The 18,234-nt window shown below is 34.4% G+C and overlaps 1 protein-coding gene across 1 annotated transcript; it reads left to right on the forward strand.

Moving 5' to 3' along the window:
* Nucleotides 1–645: 645 nt before the first annotated feature.
* On the forward strand, nt 646–16,994 carry LOC130645240 (myoferlin-like). The gene is made up of 31 exons (XM_057451161.1): nt 646–980; nt 5,577–5,632; nt 5,715–5,912; nt 6,361–6,551; nt 7,757–7,817; nt 7,948–8,815; nt 8,946–9,570; nt 9,870–10,065; nt 10,156–10,308; nt 10,913–11,238; nt 11,348–11,565; nt 11,671–12,024; nt 12,102–12,361; nt 12,441–12,590; nt 12,725–12,823; nt 12,892–13,053; nt 13,135–13,288; nt 13,433–13,500; nt 13,637–13,741; nt 13,822–13,947; nt 14,025–14,443; nt 14,519–14,652; nt 14,727–14,881; nt 14,980–15,068; nt 15,160–15,254; nt 15,347–15,489; nt 15,579–15,678; nt 15,755–15,927; nt 15,998–16,107; nt 16,215–16,362; nt 16,474–16,994. The coding sequence occupies exons 1-31, from the start codon at nt 881–883 to the stop codon at nt 16,504–16,506; spliced, it is 6,069 nt and encodes a 2,022-aa protein (XP_057307144.1). The 5' UTR covers nt 646–880; the 3' UTR covers nt 16,507–16,994.
* The last annotated feature ends 1,240 nt before the right edge of the window (nt 16,995–18,234 follow it).

Below are 18,234 nucleotides of genomic sequence, written 5' to 3' on the forward strand. Positions count from 1 at the left end.
TTTTATTATCTCCAGTCTTATTATTAAATAAAGGTGTTGCATACAAATATTTAATAACCAGCTATTCTGATTTAGCATGACGTATATCTTCATGGCAACAATGCCAACGTGTTTTTAGAAACACATTTTAATATAACACCACACCTAAATTTTTCTTGTGGAATTTTTGATATTCCATTTCCAACCTCCCATAACTACTATGAGCAGTGAAAATAACATTAAGTATTTATGCGATATATATTCTGTAATTGCTTATTTTCGTTTATTTCAAGTATATCGTTTCAACCAGTTGATAAAGGCATCAACATATTTCCCCGAAACGAATTTATAGTCGGTGGCTTTAATCAATAAAAATGACTCTTGTCTACCAGCAAGGTAGACTTTCACTGTTTTTTGTTGACAATGTATCAAAATAACAACCTAGTCCCTAGAGCTTCTAATATTTTGCATTTATACGGAATCTTCTAAATATGAAAAACCCTAAGACACCGCCAGGACAAAGAGGTACAGAAATTGTTCGATGATATCTCTAGGTGGCTGGGCGTAAAAACAATCCTATGTAGGGGAAATATTTTTAATCAACGTTTGAACCTTACGATTAGGCATATCAAAAATCAAAAAGAAAAGAATTTTAAAAAAGTGGACAGTTTTTTTACGCCTACATGCTCACCTCCTGCTGTCGTGCTGTCAGTTCTGTGAAAAACGCGGAAAACTATTTTTAGAAAAAAAAAACGAGTTTGCTTTTACCCCGCCCCATTATTTTTTTTGCATCGAACCGAGGTTATTTATAAAGAGCTTCTGGTTGACTTCTCACTTCCCTGCTGCAAGTTCTGAAGGTGAAGAATCCTTCGTGCAGAAAGGAGGTAAAAGGAAGGGCGAGATGGCAACGAGTTTTAAAATCGCTGATATCAAGTGCACAGAATTGCCTAATCTTGAAAAAAAGGGTGCTATCGATCCATATGTCATTTTTGAGTACCTTGGTATGTTCTACAATTATGTCAATATCAAGTTTTATTAGCTTGACCTTTTTGAATGTTTACATTTTTTGCGGTAGGCCCTTTTGACTCTAAAAACTGCGTGGCAGGTAGAAAGATGCACGAGCTTGCTAAAAAGGTTTTTTTCAGTCAATTTCTTTCTACAGATACATTGTTGGGTACACAATTACCGAGTGTAAATGGATGAAATCAGTCCTGATATTTACTTGTGCGCGCATATAAGTGATTGCGTAATGCCCAATCCGCATACAAAAACGGAGGTAAAATTTAAGGACGTGGCTAGTGCACTGGTACTGGTTCTTCAAGCTCAAAATCGCTTAAAGAACCGGTAAATTTAAAAATGGCATGCGCGCAACGATAGTTAAGAAATTGACATATTTGTTAACTGAATAAAGTATTACACCTTCTGAATCTCAACAATGCAGTTTTTTTTGCTAAATAATCAAAGTGAATGGTGTAGAAGAGCTACCAGTGCTTTAAGCTGAAGGCGTTCTGAAGCTTAAGGTGCTGTTCTGCCCAGATTGCAAAAACGGCCTGTTTACAACCGGGACGGCCGGATTATGTACGCATGGTCCGATTATATTTTTTTGCACTGGTTATGTCGTAGTGACCGGATTATGAACGCTGATATAATGGCTGGCCAGGCAGGCTGTGATTGGCATTTTCTTCGAACTTTTGTGAATTAAACATTCTCTGGAAGATAGAACACCCCTAAAAACTAGACATGGCGAAAGAAAAAAGTATCGATGTAATTCTTAGTATAAAGTACTCTTGTAGTAAGTACATTTCAACATAATATACATACCTTGAAGCAACTAAATTTCACGGAACCTAAATTATTCTTTTTGCAGGAATTAAGTTTGGTGAAACGTTATTAAACTTGCGAATCCCAAAATTTAGTATTTGCCACAAAATTTTGTTTCGTTTGAGAACAACAACAACTTTGCCACCAGGGCTGTCAGCAGTGATGACGAATGATATAAAAGCAGTCGGCCCCGATTATATTTGTTCTATAAGTCTCGAATAATATTTGACTGTCATACATAAGCTGACCTTCCCCGATTATGTGCGTTTTATAATAAGTGAGAAATAATATTAGACTGTGGTACACAAACTGGCCTGCCCTGATTATGTTCCTTTTATAAGTACATCATAATTTTTTCTGAGTAATAAGCCGGCCTGTTTTGATTATGTTGCCCTGATTATGTATTTCTTGCCCTGTTCTTAACCTGGGCAAGCCGCCGTACTTAATCAGGCCAATGTTCATTATCCGGGCAGAACAGTGCCGGACTTCTTCATAATACTTGGAGAACTGTTTTTTTTCGAAAAAATTAAAATGCTGGTTTTGTTTGCAGTGATACTCAGAATACCGGTTTTTCGTAAAAATTAGAGTGCCAGGTTTTTTTCCTTATATTCGATAGTGTGTTGGTCAAAGACATGTCGATATCAGATATGTTAACATCCTGCTGCAATGATCTTGATCCCAACAGCCATAGCAATGTCGATCGGAGTAACAAAAAGCAAATTTTCGTTCTGACAAACATCATAGCGATAGACATTGGTATACCAAGTTTATGTGCTATCAACTCAGCAAGACGTTGATAGAATCTCTAGCATTCTCTTCCTAACCCACCGTGTGTAGAAAACACCAAAGGTGTAAAAGAACCATTTTCAACCTGCAAAACCCTTTTGTTGTATGATATTTTCTTTTCTTGCTCATTCCTTTCATTGCATATACCTCTCTGGGCTTTAAGGTCAAAGACCCTGACATCCCAGAATACTCGTTGGCCAGGAATCCAGAAACCAAGTGTGCTAACATCTAATCAAGCTTCATTGGATGTGATCTTCATTGCCCATATATATGCTGGCGTTTGCGGCTTTTGCGTTTGAGATACATACATACTTTAACTCTAATATTTCAAATCAGGATTTAATTCTTTTTAATGGTTCTACAATCCCTTATCCACATTTCAGTAAAATTTCTCTGCTTATACAAGCTAATTTTTTGTTGTAGTTCTTAATTTACTGGTTCTTTAGTTAAAGGGTCGGCTAAAAATTTCTGGTTCTTTAGTATAAGAGGCGGTACAGGTTCTTTAGCCACGCCGAAAATTTAAACAAACCAAGCAGACACATTGCCTCCATTTCTGCAAACACAGTACTATGACAGATTAAAAAGACCTCCCTTCGCCTAGCGCTTATATCTTTTTGCCTGTCACACCATTGCTAAAACTAAAAGAGGGGTTACCTCAAAAATTGTAAACATTAAAAAAGTTCTATAACTTACTGTCAAAAGGTTACAAAACTTGCAGATCTTTCTACATGTGTACACATTGATTTGTGTAAAGAAGCAGGCCTGTATGGGTGTAAAATTATCCAGGAGATCCAGCACAATTTTTCTTACTACCTGGAACTCAGAATAATAGTTAATTTGGGGAAAAATACACTGGCTCGTGAATGAATTTCCTGCAGTCATAATACTACCACTTTTATAAACATTGCAAGCCATGTATTGGTTACGTCTATTTTCTTCACCCACCTGATCATCTGGAACACTTTGTTTTGACTTCTAATAACCTCACTCACCCAAACCAATTTAATTAATTCTTGTACTATTTAAGAGGGTATATAAAATGTTTGCTTGTGCTCATTAGTTGATTTTCATAGCTTGCTCTGATAATTTGTTTGGTGATTTTGTGGATTTGGATTTTTATAGATATGTCTGACACATTTGTTTTTGTCTTGCTAAGCTTTCTATAAGAGAAAATGAAGTTGATATACTCGAAGAAAGCTTAGTTAATAGGCTAGTGTAAAATGGCTATTATTTGAAATTCCTTTTTTGAAAAGGCACTGGAAATAGTAAGATCCTCTTTTTAAAAAGTGTCTTTAATTTTAGGCAAATTTTGTTTTGTAAATTTATAAGAAATCTATCTATCAGAGAGGTCCAATGTGTTGTTTACATTACCTTCAGAAATGATTTTGTATTATGTCCATTGTTCTGAATGACTCAAAACGTGTCATGGAAAGTGGGTATATATTTATTCCCACTAAAAATTATCAAACATTAGTATTTACTGTGTAACCACTCTTGACATGAGAAACCAGAAACAAAAAAGAAAGTTTTGAGTCAGTGCTTCATGTCATCGAACATCGAATGAAGTTGTTTTAATCACAAAACAACTTCATTCAAGTAGGAACATTTTCTCACCAAGAAATTTATTTCCTGGTTATTTTTTGTGGTATAAGTAAGATAAAATTACTTTACTTAATTCATGAAATGATTGTTTTGTGTTTTGTGTGTAGCTGAGTTTTCTGACTGACTGATAAACATAAAGAGACTTTGCATATTTTCTGCATGGATTTAACATTTTTTAACAAACCCAATGAAAAAAAGAAAACAAGAAACTTGTAATCATACTGAGCAAAGAAGCAAAATAAATTATTTTGCTTCTGATAAATAATTTGCTCATTTGCTGTATATTTTCAACAGAACAATTTTCCTATCAGAGTAAGGGAATCTGTGATTATCATTGAAAAATGGTGTATTGATAAAAATAATTCCATTAAAAATATTATGGAGAAGGGTGACCACAATCTCCTGCAAGTGGAATATTGTTGGAAACAACTTTTAGAATATTAAAAAAGAAATAAAAAAAATGAGAATCTATATTTGTTTTAGATTTATTTGCTTCTTAGTCATCATGTTATTGAAGCTGTTAACATTTCGTTTAATAACCGTTCTGCTAGAAAAAAGGTTTAAAATTGATAAAATATACCTGAAATGTACTGGAATATACAATCTTTTGCATGTGTAATTGGTTTACATGTGTATTTAGGGCATAAAAAAGAACGCATAATTATGTTTCAGGCGTGTGTGGAGACGTGCATCACTGTCTGACCAACAAGTTTCTGTCCTACTTCTCATATCTGCCATTATGGACACATTGATGTGTGTCACATAAAATTATCTCGATTAATAGTAATAGCAAACAAACATAGCAAAATGAACTTGGTGTAAGAGTAAAAAAATTAATACTCTAAGTTACCAAAATGTTTTTTACACTATTTAAAGTTTGGGTAATGACATTGTTACCCCCAAATTTAGTGGCCTGATGTTTTAAAATCGAAAAAGCTCTAAAGTCAGTGATACATGATTCGATTAATTTGATTTGTCGCTTTCAACAAATTGGATCTATATCATAAAATTGCATGCTTTTGGCATCTGCAGACTTGTAGAATTCGAATTTTAAAAAGTTGACCTGTTTAACTTTTTCTATTAATCAAAAGCTTTTGACCAATCAAAATGCTTAATCTGTACAACAAAAATGTGCGTTATTAAATTCTTAGTAACTGCAACAGCAACAAATTCAACTTCTTCTTCGCTTTCTCAAGACATGTAAATACAAATATCAAAACTCTGTTCTCGTGTATTACCTGTCACATTTCAGTTCTATTTTAATGCTCTCTATAATTCGATTAACACAATTATATGGCCTATTTCCAATTATGTAATTGTGTTGTCAACAAAGGATATATTATTTTTATCAATTTTTTTAGATTTAATTTTTATTCTATTTTTTGCAGGTGTTGATAAGAAAACTGAAAAGAAAGACAATGAATTAAACCCTACTTTTGGAGAGGTAATCTTTTATAATTTTTAGCTAACAATGTCAACAAAAATAGTTAAGGAACATTAATGGATCCCTAATGAATTTTTTTAAGGTTTTTGAATTTGATCTTTCTGGTAAAGCACTCGGACCGGAGGATTTTATTGAAGTTACTGTTAAAGATCATGAGAAGATTGGTCGAAATCGATTAGTTGGTAAAGCAACTATTTCACTTACTCCATTGTTGAAGCCAGGTTCAACAAGTGCACCGTTTAGTGCTACACTGAATGATTCTAATGGACGTCCAACAACGGTATAGCATAGTAAAAATTTTTTTACTGAATGTATTCTAAACAAGTTTTATGTTGACTGGGTGGCCAGAACACGTAAAATTGTCTAAATTTGTTTTTAACAGTTAACTATGTTTCTAGAAATATAATCCCATATAATATATTTTTTCTAATTTTGGGATAAACAATAAATAAATAACGGCTAAATATGTATTTAGCCATTATTTTGTACTTTATATATTTTCAGCTATCCCCAGAATTATACATTAATTTTCAAAATTTTAGAAAAAATAAATGCACAATAAATACTATGTGAATATTAAGTGCTAAGGACCATGAGAAGAAGCATATAATAAATTATATCAGCCTATTTGCCCTGGCAGTTTGTAAGCCACCACAAATTTAAGGAGTTCAGTAGGGTCATTTATACACATTTTATGCAGGATCTTAAAAGTATTAATTTTCTACTAGGGTAAAATCACATTTCGAATTGACTACGCTGCTCCTGCTGGTGCTGAAGGAGCTGCAGGTGGTGGTGGAGATGATCGACAGAATGCCGAAGGTGATCTTGGAGATGCTGATGGTGATGAGGATGCAACTCATATGCCTGATGGAACACCTATCCCACCTGGACCAGAAGGAGATGAAATGCGAAAACAGAGGTATGATGATTATATTAACAATAGTTTTCTGTTGATCAATTTAATTCTGTTGCTATTGGAGACAACCATTTTAGTGATCCTTATGCAACAGGATGAGTAATTGATAGAAATTTAGCTTCCACATTCCATCAAATTTCCCTGGCTTACACCTTGCTAGGAAAATTTGTAAACAAATTCTCAATCATATTTTATCAACCTTTTTATAAATTTTTTCATTTTTCCGCTAATTATTTTTTTACTCCTTAATAAATGCTAAAAAGTGACATTTTTGGATTTTCAAAAAATAATAACAATATTATTTATAATAACAGCTTTTTAGACAAAATCAACTTAGTGTTTCTTAAAGAGTTACCATTACATTTTTTATAAATGACTAAAAATGCAAGAACGAGTCATTATGTACAAATTTTATTTGGTTTAACCTACAGGGAAAATCTGTTTTCTCAGCACCAGGCTTAATACCACTGTGACCTATGAATTAGGATTCGACTGTCGTTAATGCTTGTCTCAAAATTTTATTGTTGCATTGTTTATGTGTGACCATTAGATAAACTCTTTTAAATATTTAAAGATCATTTAAGGATGAAAGACTTGTTCTTTTACTCATTGCTATGACATTATTTGAAATATTAGCTTTTTGTTATTAAAATTTTGACAAACAGAAATTGAACGAACCCCAAGGTATAAAATGATGTCAGACTAATATTACAGAACCTAAAAAGTTGGCTAACAAGTTTTTTTTTTTTTTTTTTTTTTATAAAGCTCTTTTCGTTCTTAAGATATTCACATTTAAAGAATTTAAGATTTAATTATGTTGCATAAATTATGATGTTATATTTAAGTAATAGCAAATTTTGACATTTTCAGTCACTAGTAGTTTTAGACCTGTTAAGGAATGGGCATTTAAACTTTATCAATGCTTAGATATTATGGAGGTGAATTGATTAACATAAATTTTTTTGCCAAACGACATTCGTTTGCTCGCCCCAGTCCTCTTAATTTTTTGCTGATGTTGTTGACTTAAAAGAAATTATTGTATGATGAAATTTATATTTTTACATTAAAAATGCTGTAAAATACTGTTTTATCAGATTTAAAGCCTTTCAGTTAAGCTTTGCTTGCAGCTCTTTTGAGCTGCTTGAAATATTTTTAGATGGCCTTAATTTTTGAAACAGATTGTTGCAGTTTTTGTGAATTTGTTTTAGGAAAGTCATGAAACGCAAACGAAGGCAGCATAATCTACCAGATAAACCCACAGATTTTCAGGTATTATTTAATTTGTTAATGCAATTACTGCTTTAGTTTGAAGTCGTAAAGCATCCTAGAAAACCTTAACTCCTGGATGCTTTTCTTGATTTTTTTTGCAGTTTGCAGTTTACAATTTTTTTCTTGCTAGGTCCGTGTTAAAATTATTGAAGGTAGACATCTTCCTGGTGGCAACATTAATCCAACAGTAAGAATCACAGTTGGCGAAGAAACAAAACAGACGCGTGTAAAACATTCTTCAAACAAACCACACTTTGATGAAACTTTTTTTTTTAATTTCAACGAAAGACCCAATGATATGTTCGATAAACTAATGAACTTTGAGGTCTTTAATGCCAAGAGTTTAATGTCAGATGCTTTGTTGGGTACATTTCATTGTGATGTTGGTCTTGTTTATGATGGAGATGGCCATGCAATCATCCGAAAGTGGTTGTTAATGACAGCTCCTGAGGATAAGGAGCCCAAGGAAGGGGAAGAAGGAGAAGCAAAAGGCTCTGCTTCCCAACCTGGTGGTCCCCCTGCTGGATATCTCAAAATCACGGCTTTTGTCCTAGGACCAGGTGATGAAATTCCCGACAAAGCAAAAGGCGGTGGTAAGGCTGAAGAAGAAGAGGATATTGAATCAAATTTGCTTAGACCAGCTGGGGTTTCATTGAGGCCAGCCACATTTCTTGTTAAAATCTATAGGGCAGAAGATCTCCCACAAATGGATACAGCTGCATTCGATGGTGTGAAAAAGCTGTTCAGTTCTGGTCCTCCAAAAGATCATGTGGATCCTTATGCAAAATTTACATTTGCTGGGCAAAAGGCTAAAACAGATATCAAGTATGGTGTTAATCACCCCGAATTTAATCAGGAACTAAGAGTGTCATTTAAGTTTCCATCCATGTGTGAAAGACTAAAGTTACAGTTCTTTGATTGGGATAGAGTTGGAAATGATGATTGCATTGGTACAACATTCATTCCATTATCAGCAATATCTGGCATGGGTGATGATGGTATGTTATTTCCATGTATAACCTAAATCTATACATTTAAATTGAAATTGCATTCACAATTTTAAACGTTTTGAAATAGATCTCAGTCCACTTGATTAAGGATTAAGTAAAGCTTTTTGTATTTTTTTAGGATTTTTACCTTCCTTTGGACCTTGTTTTGTCAATATGTATGGATCACTTAGGGAGTTTTCAAATTTGCCAGATGAATATGATGACTTAAATAATGGTCGTGGCGAAGGTGTTGCCTATCGTGGTCGAGCATTAGTTGAGATTGATACTAGATTTGGTAATCATGCTGAAAAACCAGTCCATGACATAATGGCCCAAGAACTTTTAAGGGTTCAAACATACATGCGTCGAAGGAAATACAAACTCTTTGCCAGCTTTCTAAGTGCAAACATGATTGCAGAATCAGATGGACCTGTTGAATTTGAAGTTAGTATTGGTAATTATGGCAACAAGTTGGACAGCACAGTTACGCCTCAATCATCCAGCACACCACCTACAAATCCAGTTTTTGATGGAGCCAACTATTATTACTTGCCATGGAACGAAACGAAACCTTGCTGTGTGGTGGAAAGCCATTGGGAAGATATAGCATTTAGGCTTGAACCTATTAACATGCTGGAGAAATTAATTGATAAGTTGATGAAAAATATTGATTCTGTGAATTTAGCCATCAAAGCTAAATCTCAACCTGCCGAAATAGCTGCTTTATTAATTGCTTTGTTAGACCAACTGATCTCTGATTGTAGGTAAGTGTTAAGAATGATGTGTCAGCTTTTCTAATTCAATTTTTTGCCAACTTTGAATTTTTGTTTGTCTGCTATGTTGACACATCGACTTTTTGGGTAGCATTTGCTGAATGCCAACATATATTTATCTTGATCATGATTCACTAACTACCTACCCGTAGTAATTGTCTTCTTTAAACCATTAATTGCAAAATAAGCCAAATTTACCATCGCTCTTTCCTTTTTTAACTAACTTTTGCAATTCTGGTCGTTAGAAACCATTACCTGAAATTGTCAAAAGATAAATTACTTGATTTTAGAACACCATTACCTGCCTTTGATGCCACTATGAATGGTGTAAATGAACTTGACTTAAAGATGCAGGAAATTCGCCAGGTCGAGTTGGCTAATCTTGTAGATGAAGCTACCACCCTTCGTGAACAAGCAACTGACATTCATGAAGCCATGGAGGTTATTGATGGGTATTTAGGACGAGTAAGAGACCTTTGTATTGAGGTAAGTCAGGCTTTTTAATAGTGCAGGTACATAGTGCTTTTGCACACTAATTTCACATCTATATGTAATTATTGTTCCTTTACAATTTAGCCACAAAACTCTATGCCAGATGTTGTTATTTCAATGATATCAGGAAGTAAAAGAATTGCGTATTTCCGCATACCTGCTAATGCGATAATGTATTCCAAAAATCCTGCAGCAAAGGGAATAAATTGTGCAAAATTACAGAATATTATTATGAAGGTAAGCTTCTGTGAATTAATATTTAAGATTTTTGTGTCATTTGTGGTCAGACAAATATACACGGAATGAAGTCTATTTCTGTATATTCCTGCCTCTCCGGTACACTAGCTTTTTTGGCATAGGTTGATGAAATATTCTCGCCTATGATTATCCCACATTTGGGTTTATTGTGTATTTCTGTGAAGTTTCATCATTACTATTTTTTCCAACATTTCTGCGGTGAAGAAGGGCGAGTAGGTTTTCGCAACAATTATGAATGCTTTTTTGTTAAAATTTCGTTTAAATATTATAAAACTTAATGGGTTTTTCGCAAAGTAATACAAATCCAATTTTCATGCATTAAAAAATTAGAATCCTATTTTTTACTATTAAAAAATAAGAATCCTATTTTTTTACTATTAAACCTTGCCTTTATTTCCAAGGTTAAAACGGTAATTCTGTGGTAGGGTAATAGACTGTTAGCCCTTTTGTCGAGCGTTTACTTCCAGTGCATAAGGTATTTAGTTTAAACCCCAGTCTGCCAGATTTTAAAAGCATAGATATATTATTATATTACATATTTATAATACAATTATAATATAATTTATTACTATTTTTGTTTTAGTATCCAGGCAAAAAAGGTAAAGACGTTGAAGATCATCCTGAAGTCCCTGCCATATTGAGTGGCATCTTTTGGCTTGGATTAGAAGCTGACCAGGCTGCTTGGACAGATACTGACCAAATGGAAGGAGAGTATTCTGTTTACGCTGAAACATATGAAAATCAAATTGATGTTCCAATTGTTGACTGGACTTCCAAAGGGTGTCCAAGACCAGCGTTCTCTGATGCAGAAGGAGACATAAGATTAAACAAAGAAAGTTTTGTGCCACCGAAAGGATGGAAGTGGGATGACCCACCAGATGGTGAATGGTTTGTTGATCCAGAATTAAGGTGAGTCTTTTGCTAAGCTTCTTGCCATATTAACGATTCCTGTTCAGTGGCTGCAATTTAATATTAAAGGATAAAATACAGTATTACTTCACAATTTTTATATTTTTAGTGCAAACTATGATGCTGATGCAGGCCACAAAGTTTTTGTGCAAGATGCTTTTGAAAATGAATCCTGTGTACCCGGTGGCAATTGGGGAACATCTACAATTCCTTATACAAACATTCAAGGAGATCAGATTGATCATCGTGATGAAACAAAACTACCAGAAGGATGGGTTTGGGTGGACGATTGGAAGGTTGATGTCAATCGTGCTTGTGACGAAGAAGGCATGTTTACTTAGTTTATTTCTTGAAAACCCTAGCATTTCTTCAGCTTCTAATTAAGTAATGCAAGCTGACAAATGAAAGCCTTTAAACACTTTTTTATTACAGGTTGGGAGTATTGTGTTGAAGCAACGTTAGGTGGATGGACTTCTGTGTACAGATCATATCATTTATGCCGTAGAAGACGTTTTGTTAGAACGAGACGTCTAGAACAAGATCCTGAGAAATTACGCAAAAAGCAGAAGGATGAAGCAAAGCGTGGCGAAGGGTGGGAATATGCTCCTGTATTTGGAATGAAATATCATTTGAAAGAACGCAAGCTCGATATGGTGCGAAGAAGAAGATGGCATCGTAAAATGGTGAACACTGAACCTGGTGCTCCACCAGTGTTCTCCATTCAACACAAGGATAAAGACAAACCACCAGTTCAATATATGCCTCGAATATTCCTGGCGTATGATAGTAAGAATACCTAGTCAATTTCGACGCTTTGCCCTACTTTTCATGAAAAAATAATTCATTTAATTATTAATTTATAGATCCACATAAATGGCAATTGCGATCATATCTCTATCAAGCTCGAGATATCCTTGGTTTGGATTCAGAAGGTGTTTCAGATGCCTATGCCAAAGTTTGCTTTCAGAATGTCAGTGAAAATACAAGAGTTGTGAAGGAAACACTTTGCCCTGACTGGGATCAGACATTGTTGTTTGAGGATATGTCTTTGTTTGGGTCACCAAAAGTCATTGCTGAGAACCCTCCATATGTGACCATAGAATTGTTTGACAAAGATCGAGTGGTACACATCTTTTAATTCCTTTCATTTTGATGTTAAAAAATATCATTTATTTTTTAAGTGATTTGTTATTGTTTTTCAGGGTAAAGATGAATATCTTGGTCGTTGCTTTGTCCAACCTATGGTGCGATTAAATGGATCAAAGCCTCCAGCACCACGTTTGATGTGGTACGACGTCATGAGAGGTGAACGACAGTGTGGCGAGCTTTTAGCTGCGTTTGAATTGTTTTTGGTTAGTCATATTTGATTTCTATTTTTGAAAACTTTAATTTTCTGTATCACAGCCCCTAGTTACTCTGTTAAGTTGTAATGTAACTTCCGATTAATAGAGAAATCTTATTTTGTCATCTTTGAATTTGTATTTAGGATGAGGGTGCAGATTTACCATTCCCTCCTCCAATGAAAGACAATCGATATATAGTACCTAATGGAATCCGCCCGGTGATGGTGCGAACAGGTGTTGAGGTAAGCAATAGCTTCACACCAATATGTTAAATGTTTCAACAAACTGTATAACCTTTATTATTTTTTAGATTTTATGTTGGGGAGTGAGAAATATGAAGAAGTATCAACTGGCCAGTTGCACTTCTCCGTCAGCCACTTTCGAAATTGGTGGACAAGTTATTGTATCTGACACGATCAAAAATACAAAGAAAAACCCTAATTTTTCAAAGAATATCTTCTTTGCAGACATAGTAAAGTTTTCGTTATAACTATAAATTAAAAGGTTGATAATTTTTTTGATTTTGTAACAAACGTTTGTTTTGTTTCCGTAGTATCTGCCTAAAGATCCTTTATACATGCCTCCTGTGAACATTAAAATTCGTGATCATCGTACGTTTGGACGTAAGCCAGTGGTTGGAAGACATATTATAAAATCATTGGATTTCGATCCTCCACCGAAAGCTGATCCACCAGCAGAACTACCGGGTATGTGTAAAGCTGGATTTTTTCTTCCCAAATAAAATGAAAATGGCGACACCTTATTTTTTTCTGAAAATAGGAACGTGTTTAAGAAATTTTATTTGATATTAGCTTCTTTTATAAATTTCTTTAAACTAAACAAAATTTTAGTTGATCCCGTTGGAGAGCAATCTAAACAAGACGTTACGTTAGATATAGAAGAGAAACAAAAGAAAAAGGTACTCAAATGATTTTTATAAGTGTATTTCTTCACATCGACATTACATCGCTATTAGTCAGAATATATTATGAGAGGATATAATTAAATGGGAACTTTCATAGAGCTTTTGTTAACCTTTTTGTTGTTGCTTTTAGGAAATTGTAGAAGAACAGCTTGATTGGTGGTCAAAGTATTTTGCGTCAATCGGTGAAACAGCCAAATGTGGAGACTTTTTGGAAAAGGGACATCAAACCATACAGGTAATAGTGTTCGTATTCTCAAGTTCTTATCCACTGACGTATTTTTTGAACATGTGTAGTTATTGTTGTTGATGTTTTAGATCTACCGAAAAGAATTGGAAGAAGTTCAAGATTTTGGAGGATTTGGAGATTTTGTTAAGTCATATCCGTTAGAACGAGGAAAAGAAGATGATGAGGAAGATGATAATGTGGTTGGAGAATTTAAGGTAATTCTGTAGCTTTTTGTTTTCTCTCAACCTAGAAACGCCTGTTTTCAATCTATATCTATTCCTGCAATTTTTAGGGCCTCTTCAAAATCTACCCCTTACCTCCTGACCCTAATGAGAAGATCAAGAACAAGTATTTCTCGAAAGTAAAAGACAGCAAGCCAGTTCCATGCACTGTTCGAGTTTACATTATTCGAGGCATTGAATTGCAACCCAAAGACCCTAATGGAAAAGCAGACCCGTTCATTGAGGTGGAGTTAGGCAACAAAAAGATATCCGATAAGGATAATTACATCCCTAATGAAATCAATCCATACTTTGGTGCATACTTTGAGTTAAAAGCTACAATACCATTATCTAAAGATTTAAAAATCAAGGTCATGGATTATGATCTGTTGACAAGAAATGACTTGATTGGGGAGACTGTGATTGATCTGGAAAACAGATATTTGTCGAAAGCTCGCCCCACCTGTGGTCTACCACCTGCTTACTACACGTGAGTGCACTGCTGCAAAGCTTTTTTTTGTTAAATTATTTAAAATTCTTTAACTTAACATTGTTCTTTATTTAGCTCTGGACCATACCAATGGCGTGACCAAAAGAGTCCAGTTGAACTTCTTAATTCATTGTGCAAATCCAAACCACAGTACCTTAGCCAAACTCAGGTTGTTGTGAATGGCGAATTGATCAAACTTGAAGACTTCGGTAAGCAATTACCTTATTGTACATTACAGTATCTTTTATTAACTCGGTAGCTATTAAACTTTCATTTACTTCAGAGGAGACACCACCAACTAACCCGCATTTGGGCCCACCAGACCAAAGACTTGCTCTGCATGTTCTGAATACGCGAGATTTAACTGGCTTTAAATTAGTACCAGAACATATTGAAACTAGGTCACTACGTAACCCATTGCAACCGAGTATGGATCAGGTAAAAACAGATGTTTCGTTCTCTTTTTTTCCAAGTTTTTTCAATATTAATATGGTTTTAACCTGCTGATATATTGCCGTCTGTCTGTGTCTACTTAGGGTCAACTCGAAATGTTTGTGGACATTTTCCCTCTCAGTCAAGGTCAACCTGGACCTCCATTAAATATTGAACCACGTAAACCGAAAGAGTGAGTTCCTTAGTACTTATTAATTTTGTACCCGTTTGCCAGAAATATTGACTGAAATTATGAATATTTTATTGCTAATTGATTTTTGTAGTTATCATCTTCGTTGTATCATTTGGAACACAGCGGATGTCCCACCAAGCGAAACCTCAATTACCGGTGAAGAAATGAGTGATCTTTACGTAAAAGGTACGTGATTGTACTGATCAAATTAAGTGCTAAGCATGCTACTGAAGATTCTGTTGTATATAGCTTTGTGTACTATGGACTATCAATTTTAGGTTGGATGGAAGGCGGCGAGGATGACAAAGAAAAGACTGATGTGCACTATCGCTCCATGGATGGGGAGGGCATGTTTAATTGGAGAATGTGTTTCCCATTTAAATACATGCCTGAAGAGAAAGTTATGGTAGTGGAGAAAAAGGTATGTGCAAAGGGAAAAAGAATAAAGGAGAGCTGTTAGTTAACTTGCCTTGTTTTATATTGAACTTTTTACTCGATTTTTCTTTTTAGGAGCATTTCTGGAGTTTAGATGCCACAAGACAGCTATTGCCTCCAAGAGTTAACATTCAAGTTTGGGATAATGATCTCTTTTCCGCAAACGACTTCATTGGTAAATTAACAAAATATGCACAATAGTCTTTTTCCAGTGTGTGGTACTGTCTTGACAAAATATGCTTTGTTTTTAGGTAATCTTGAATTAGATTTGAGCAAATTACCGCGCCCAAAGAAACAGGCGAAGAAATGCAATTTAGCAATGTTGGAAGACAACTCTGATACTATGGATTTGTTTAGCGCTAAATCGGTCAAAGGATGGTGGATTTTGGTTGAAGAGCTGGAAGATGGCACCAGGAAGGAACAAGTAAGTAGACATGTTTTTGTTTGGAAATATGGAAATGACGAAGCTTGTGTTACACTTTGTTTAATTTTAGGGCAAGATTGAAATGACGCTTGAAATTGTGTCTGATCAAGAAGCACAAGAAAAACCAGCTGGTCAAGGTCGGGAGGAACCCAACATGCATCCTAAGTTGGAGGAACCAAAGTAGGTTCTTCAACTTTATTTATCTCAGATTGATCTGCATGAACCTTTTCTTGGCTCTTGAATATGTTTCACTGTTGCATTTTTTGACTATGACTTGTCGTTTTTAGTCGTCCAGACACTTCATTCTTGTGGTTCACATCACCATGGAAGACATTAAAGTACATCATTTGGAGAAATTATAAGTGGTACATTATTGGTTTCTTGATCTTCCTGATCGTACTGGCATTCATCGTGCTTTTCTTGTACAGCGTACCAGTAAGTACTGCAGAATTTTTAAACACCTGACTACTATAGTTATCAAACTTGTAGCCTTTTCCTTATTTTTGCAATATGTAGCTTTTCAACGCATGTTTTTTCTTTTTTTAGGGAAATCTTGTCAGAAAGGTATTCGGAACCTAAAAAGATGTGTGATTGGACTTATGTAGACACACAAGAAATAAATATTGCAATTCAGTTTTAGTTTTTGTTATAATTATGACTCCCGTATAACAAACTTCTCTTCGTGGTAAATTTAATAAAAAAATCTCTTTTTGTGCAGACGATATCCTTTACTAAACAACTCGCCTGTTAATAATGAGATATATTTTCTTGACGTGATATTTTTTGGATATTTTGATATTTTTTGTTGTTCTATGCATATCACATGTAATGATTTATTTTTGTAATGTTTTAAAGTTATATACGCCATTAAACACAAAGTATGGAAGTTTAATCCCAATTGTAAGTAAATTATTCTAGTCAAAACAGTGTTGCTGGCGTGTGTATCGAAAAGCAATGTCTATGTATATCGTTGGTATATTTTTGTATTTTTTTATGGGGAGATTTCTTGTAATAATTTTCTATGGTAGTTTTGTGCAAATTTTAGATAAATAAATAATTGGGTATAAGATTATTTTTTATTTATACCCCAGTGTGGTCTTAGACTACCGTAAAGCGTCTTGCTTAGACCAAGAAGTTAGAGATTCGCGTAGAATGGAACAACGTTGCAAATGGAGGACAGGTAAAGCCAGTTATAAGGATAGACTTAGCATTGACGGTAACCTTTACAACACTTTGCAATTTAAAGAGGTTGTAATTAGACAAAAAGGTGCGTGGTAATAATCCTTGGTATGCAACGCAAAATGCAGTTTATGTAATTTGTCAATGCAGACAAATACAAAGTACAAATAAAACCAGAACGTTTTAGACGGTATGGAACATGCATACAGTATAATTTCGACCTATGTGTAAATTATCTGTGAAAAGGTTTGAAGAAACAGGGTGTAGAGTGGAGTTGGTAAACAAAAAAGCCAAGGAAAAATATTTTGTTACGCCATTTCTGTATTTCATTTTAAAAAAATCAGAATGCATACATTTTAAAGCTAAAGGTTTAGCAGCCATTAAATTATTCTGCCCTATACAATTATCACGAAGTTATCATTTTTTTCGTGTTTGGGTTTGCCTTTTAGGGAAAAAATGTGTATAAACGTTAAAACTTTACGAAGCACTACTTTCGGATAGCTTTCATTACACAGCCGGCGCAGTTTGATTAACCTTTCTCGCATGACACACGTGTACGTGGTTATGACTTCAGTGAAGTCATTGCGTAGGTAACGGATGCTGTTGCCGAAATTACTAAGGAGGAGAGCGAAATGAAGCGTGCTCTGTTAATAATAAAAAGAAGTTAGCAATTTGATTCAAAGAATTTTTTTTCAGACCACAATGTAAACAGACTTTAAATGAAATGAAAGAGCATGAAAGCGTAAATTTTTAAGTTGGTGCATATCTTTTATTATTAACGAAATATTCGAATGATAAAACGTTATTTATAGTATCAGAAAGTGTTACATACGCTTTTCAAAGATGTGAGTGAAATTACAGCTTCTTTAACGAAGCACTATTGATACATTTCGTATTTAATGGCTTTTGTTACGCATGAAAATTATTTGTTTGCGAAATAAAATTATCGTTTTGTGATGCCGGTTTTTTTATGGGAGATATGAATCATCCATGGTCCCTTTTTACTGAAATAGAGGCTTACAAGATGGTAGTTGTGGTATCAAGTGAATTTTAAAAAAATGAATGTATCGTTAAATCTTTTGAAAAACCCACCTCCTATTCACTAAGAAATGAATATCTCGCCGACTG

The sequence above is a fragment of the Hydractinia symbiolongicarpus genome, chromosome 5, assembly GCF_029227915.1.
Source record: "Hydractinia symbiolongicarpus strain clone_291-10 chromosome 5, HSymV2.1, whole genome shotgun sequence".
Classification (NCBI taxonomy): Eukaryota; Metazoa; Cnidaria; class Hydrozoa; order Anthoathecata; family Hydractiniidae; genus Hydractinia; species Hydractinia symbiolongicarpus.

Coding starts and splice junctions, on each gene's coding strand:
- LOC130645240 (XM_057451161.1), top strand. CDS start 881: ATGGCAACGAGTTTTAAAATCGCTGATATCAAGTGCACAGAATTGCCT. Junction 10,066..10,155: donor TAAGAGACCTTTGTATTGAG/GTAAGTCAGGCT, acceptor TTTACAATTTAG/CCACAAAACTCTATGCCAGA. Junction 13,948..14,024: donor ATGTGGTTGGAGAATTTAAG/GTAATTCTGTAG, acceptor TGCAATTTTTAG/GGCCTCTTCAAAATCTACCC.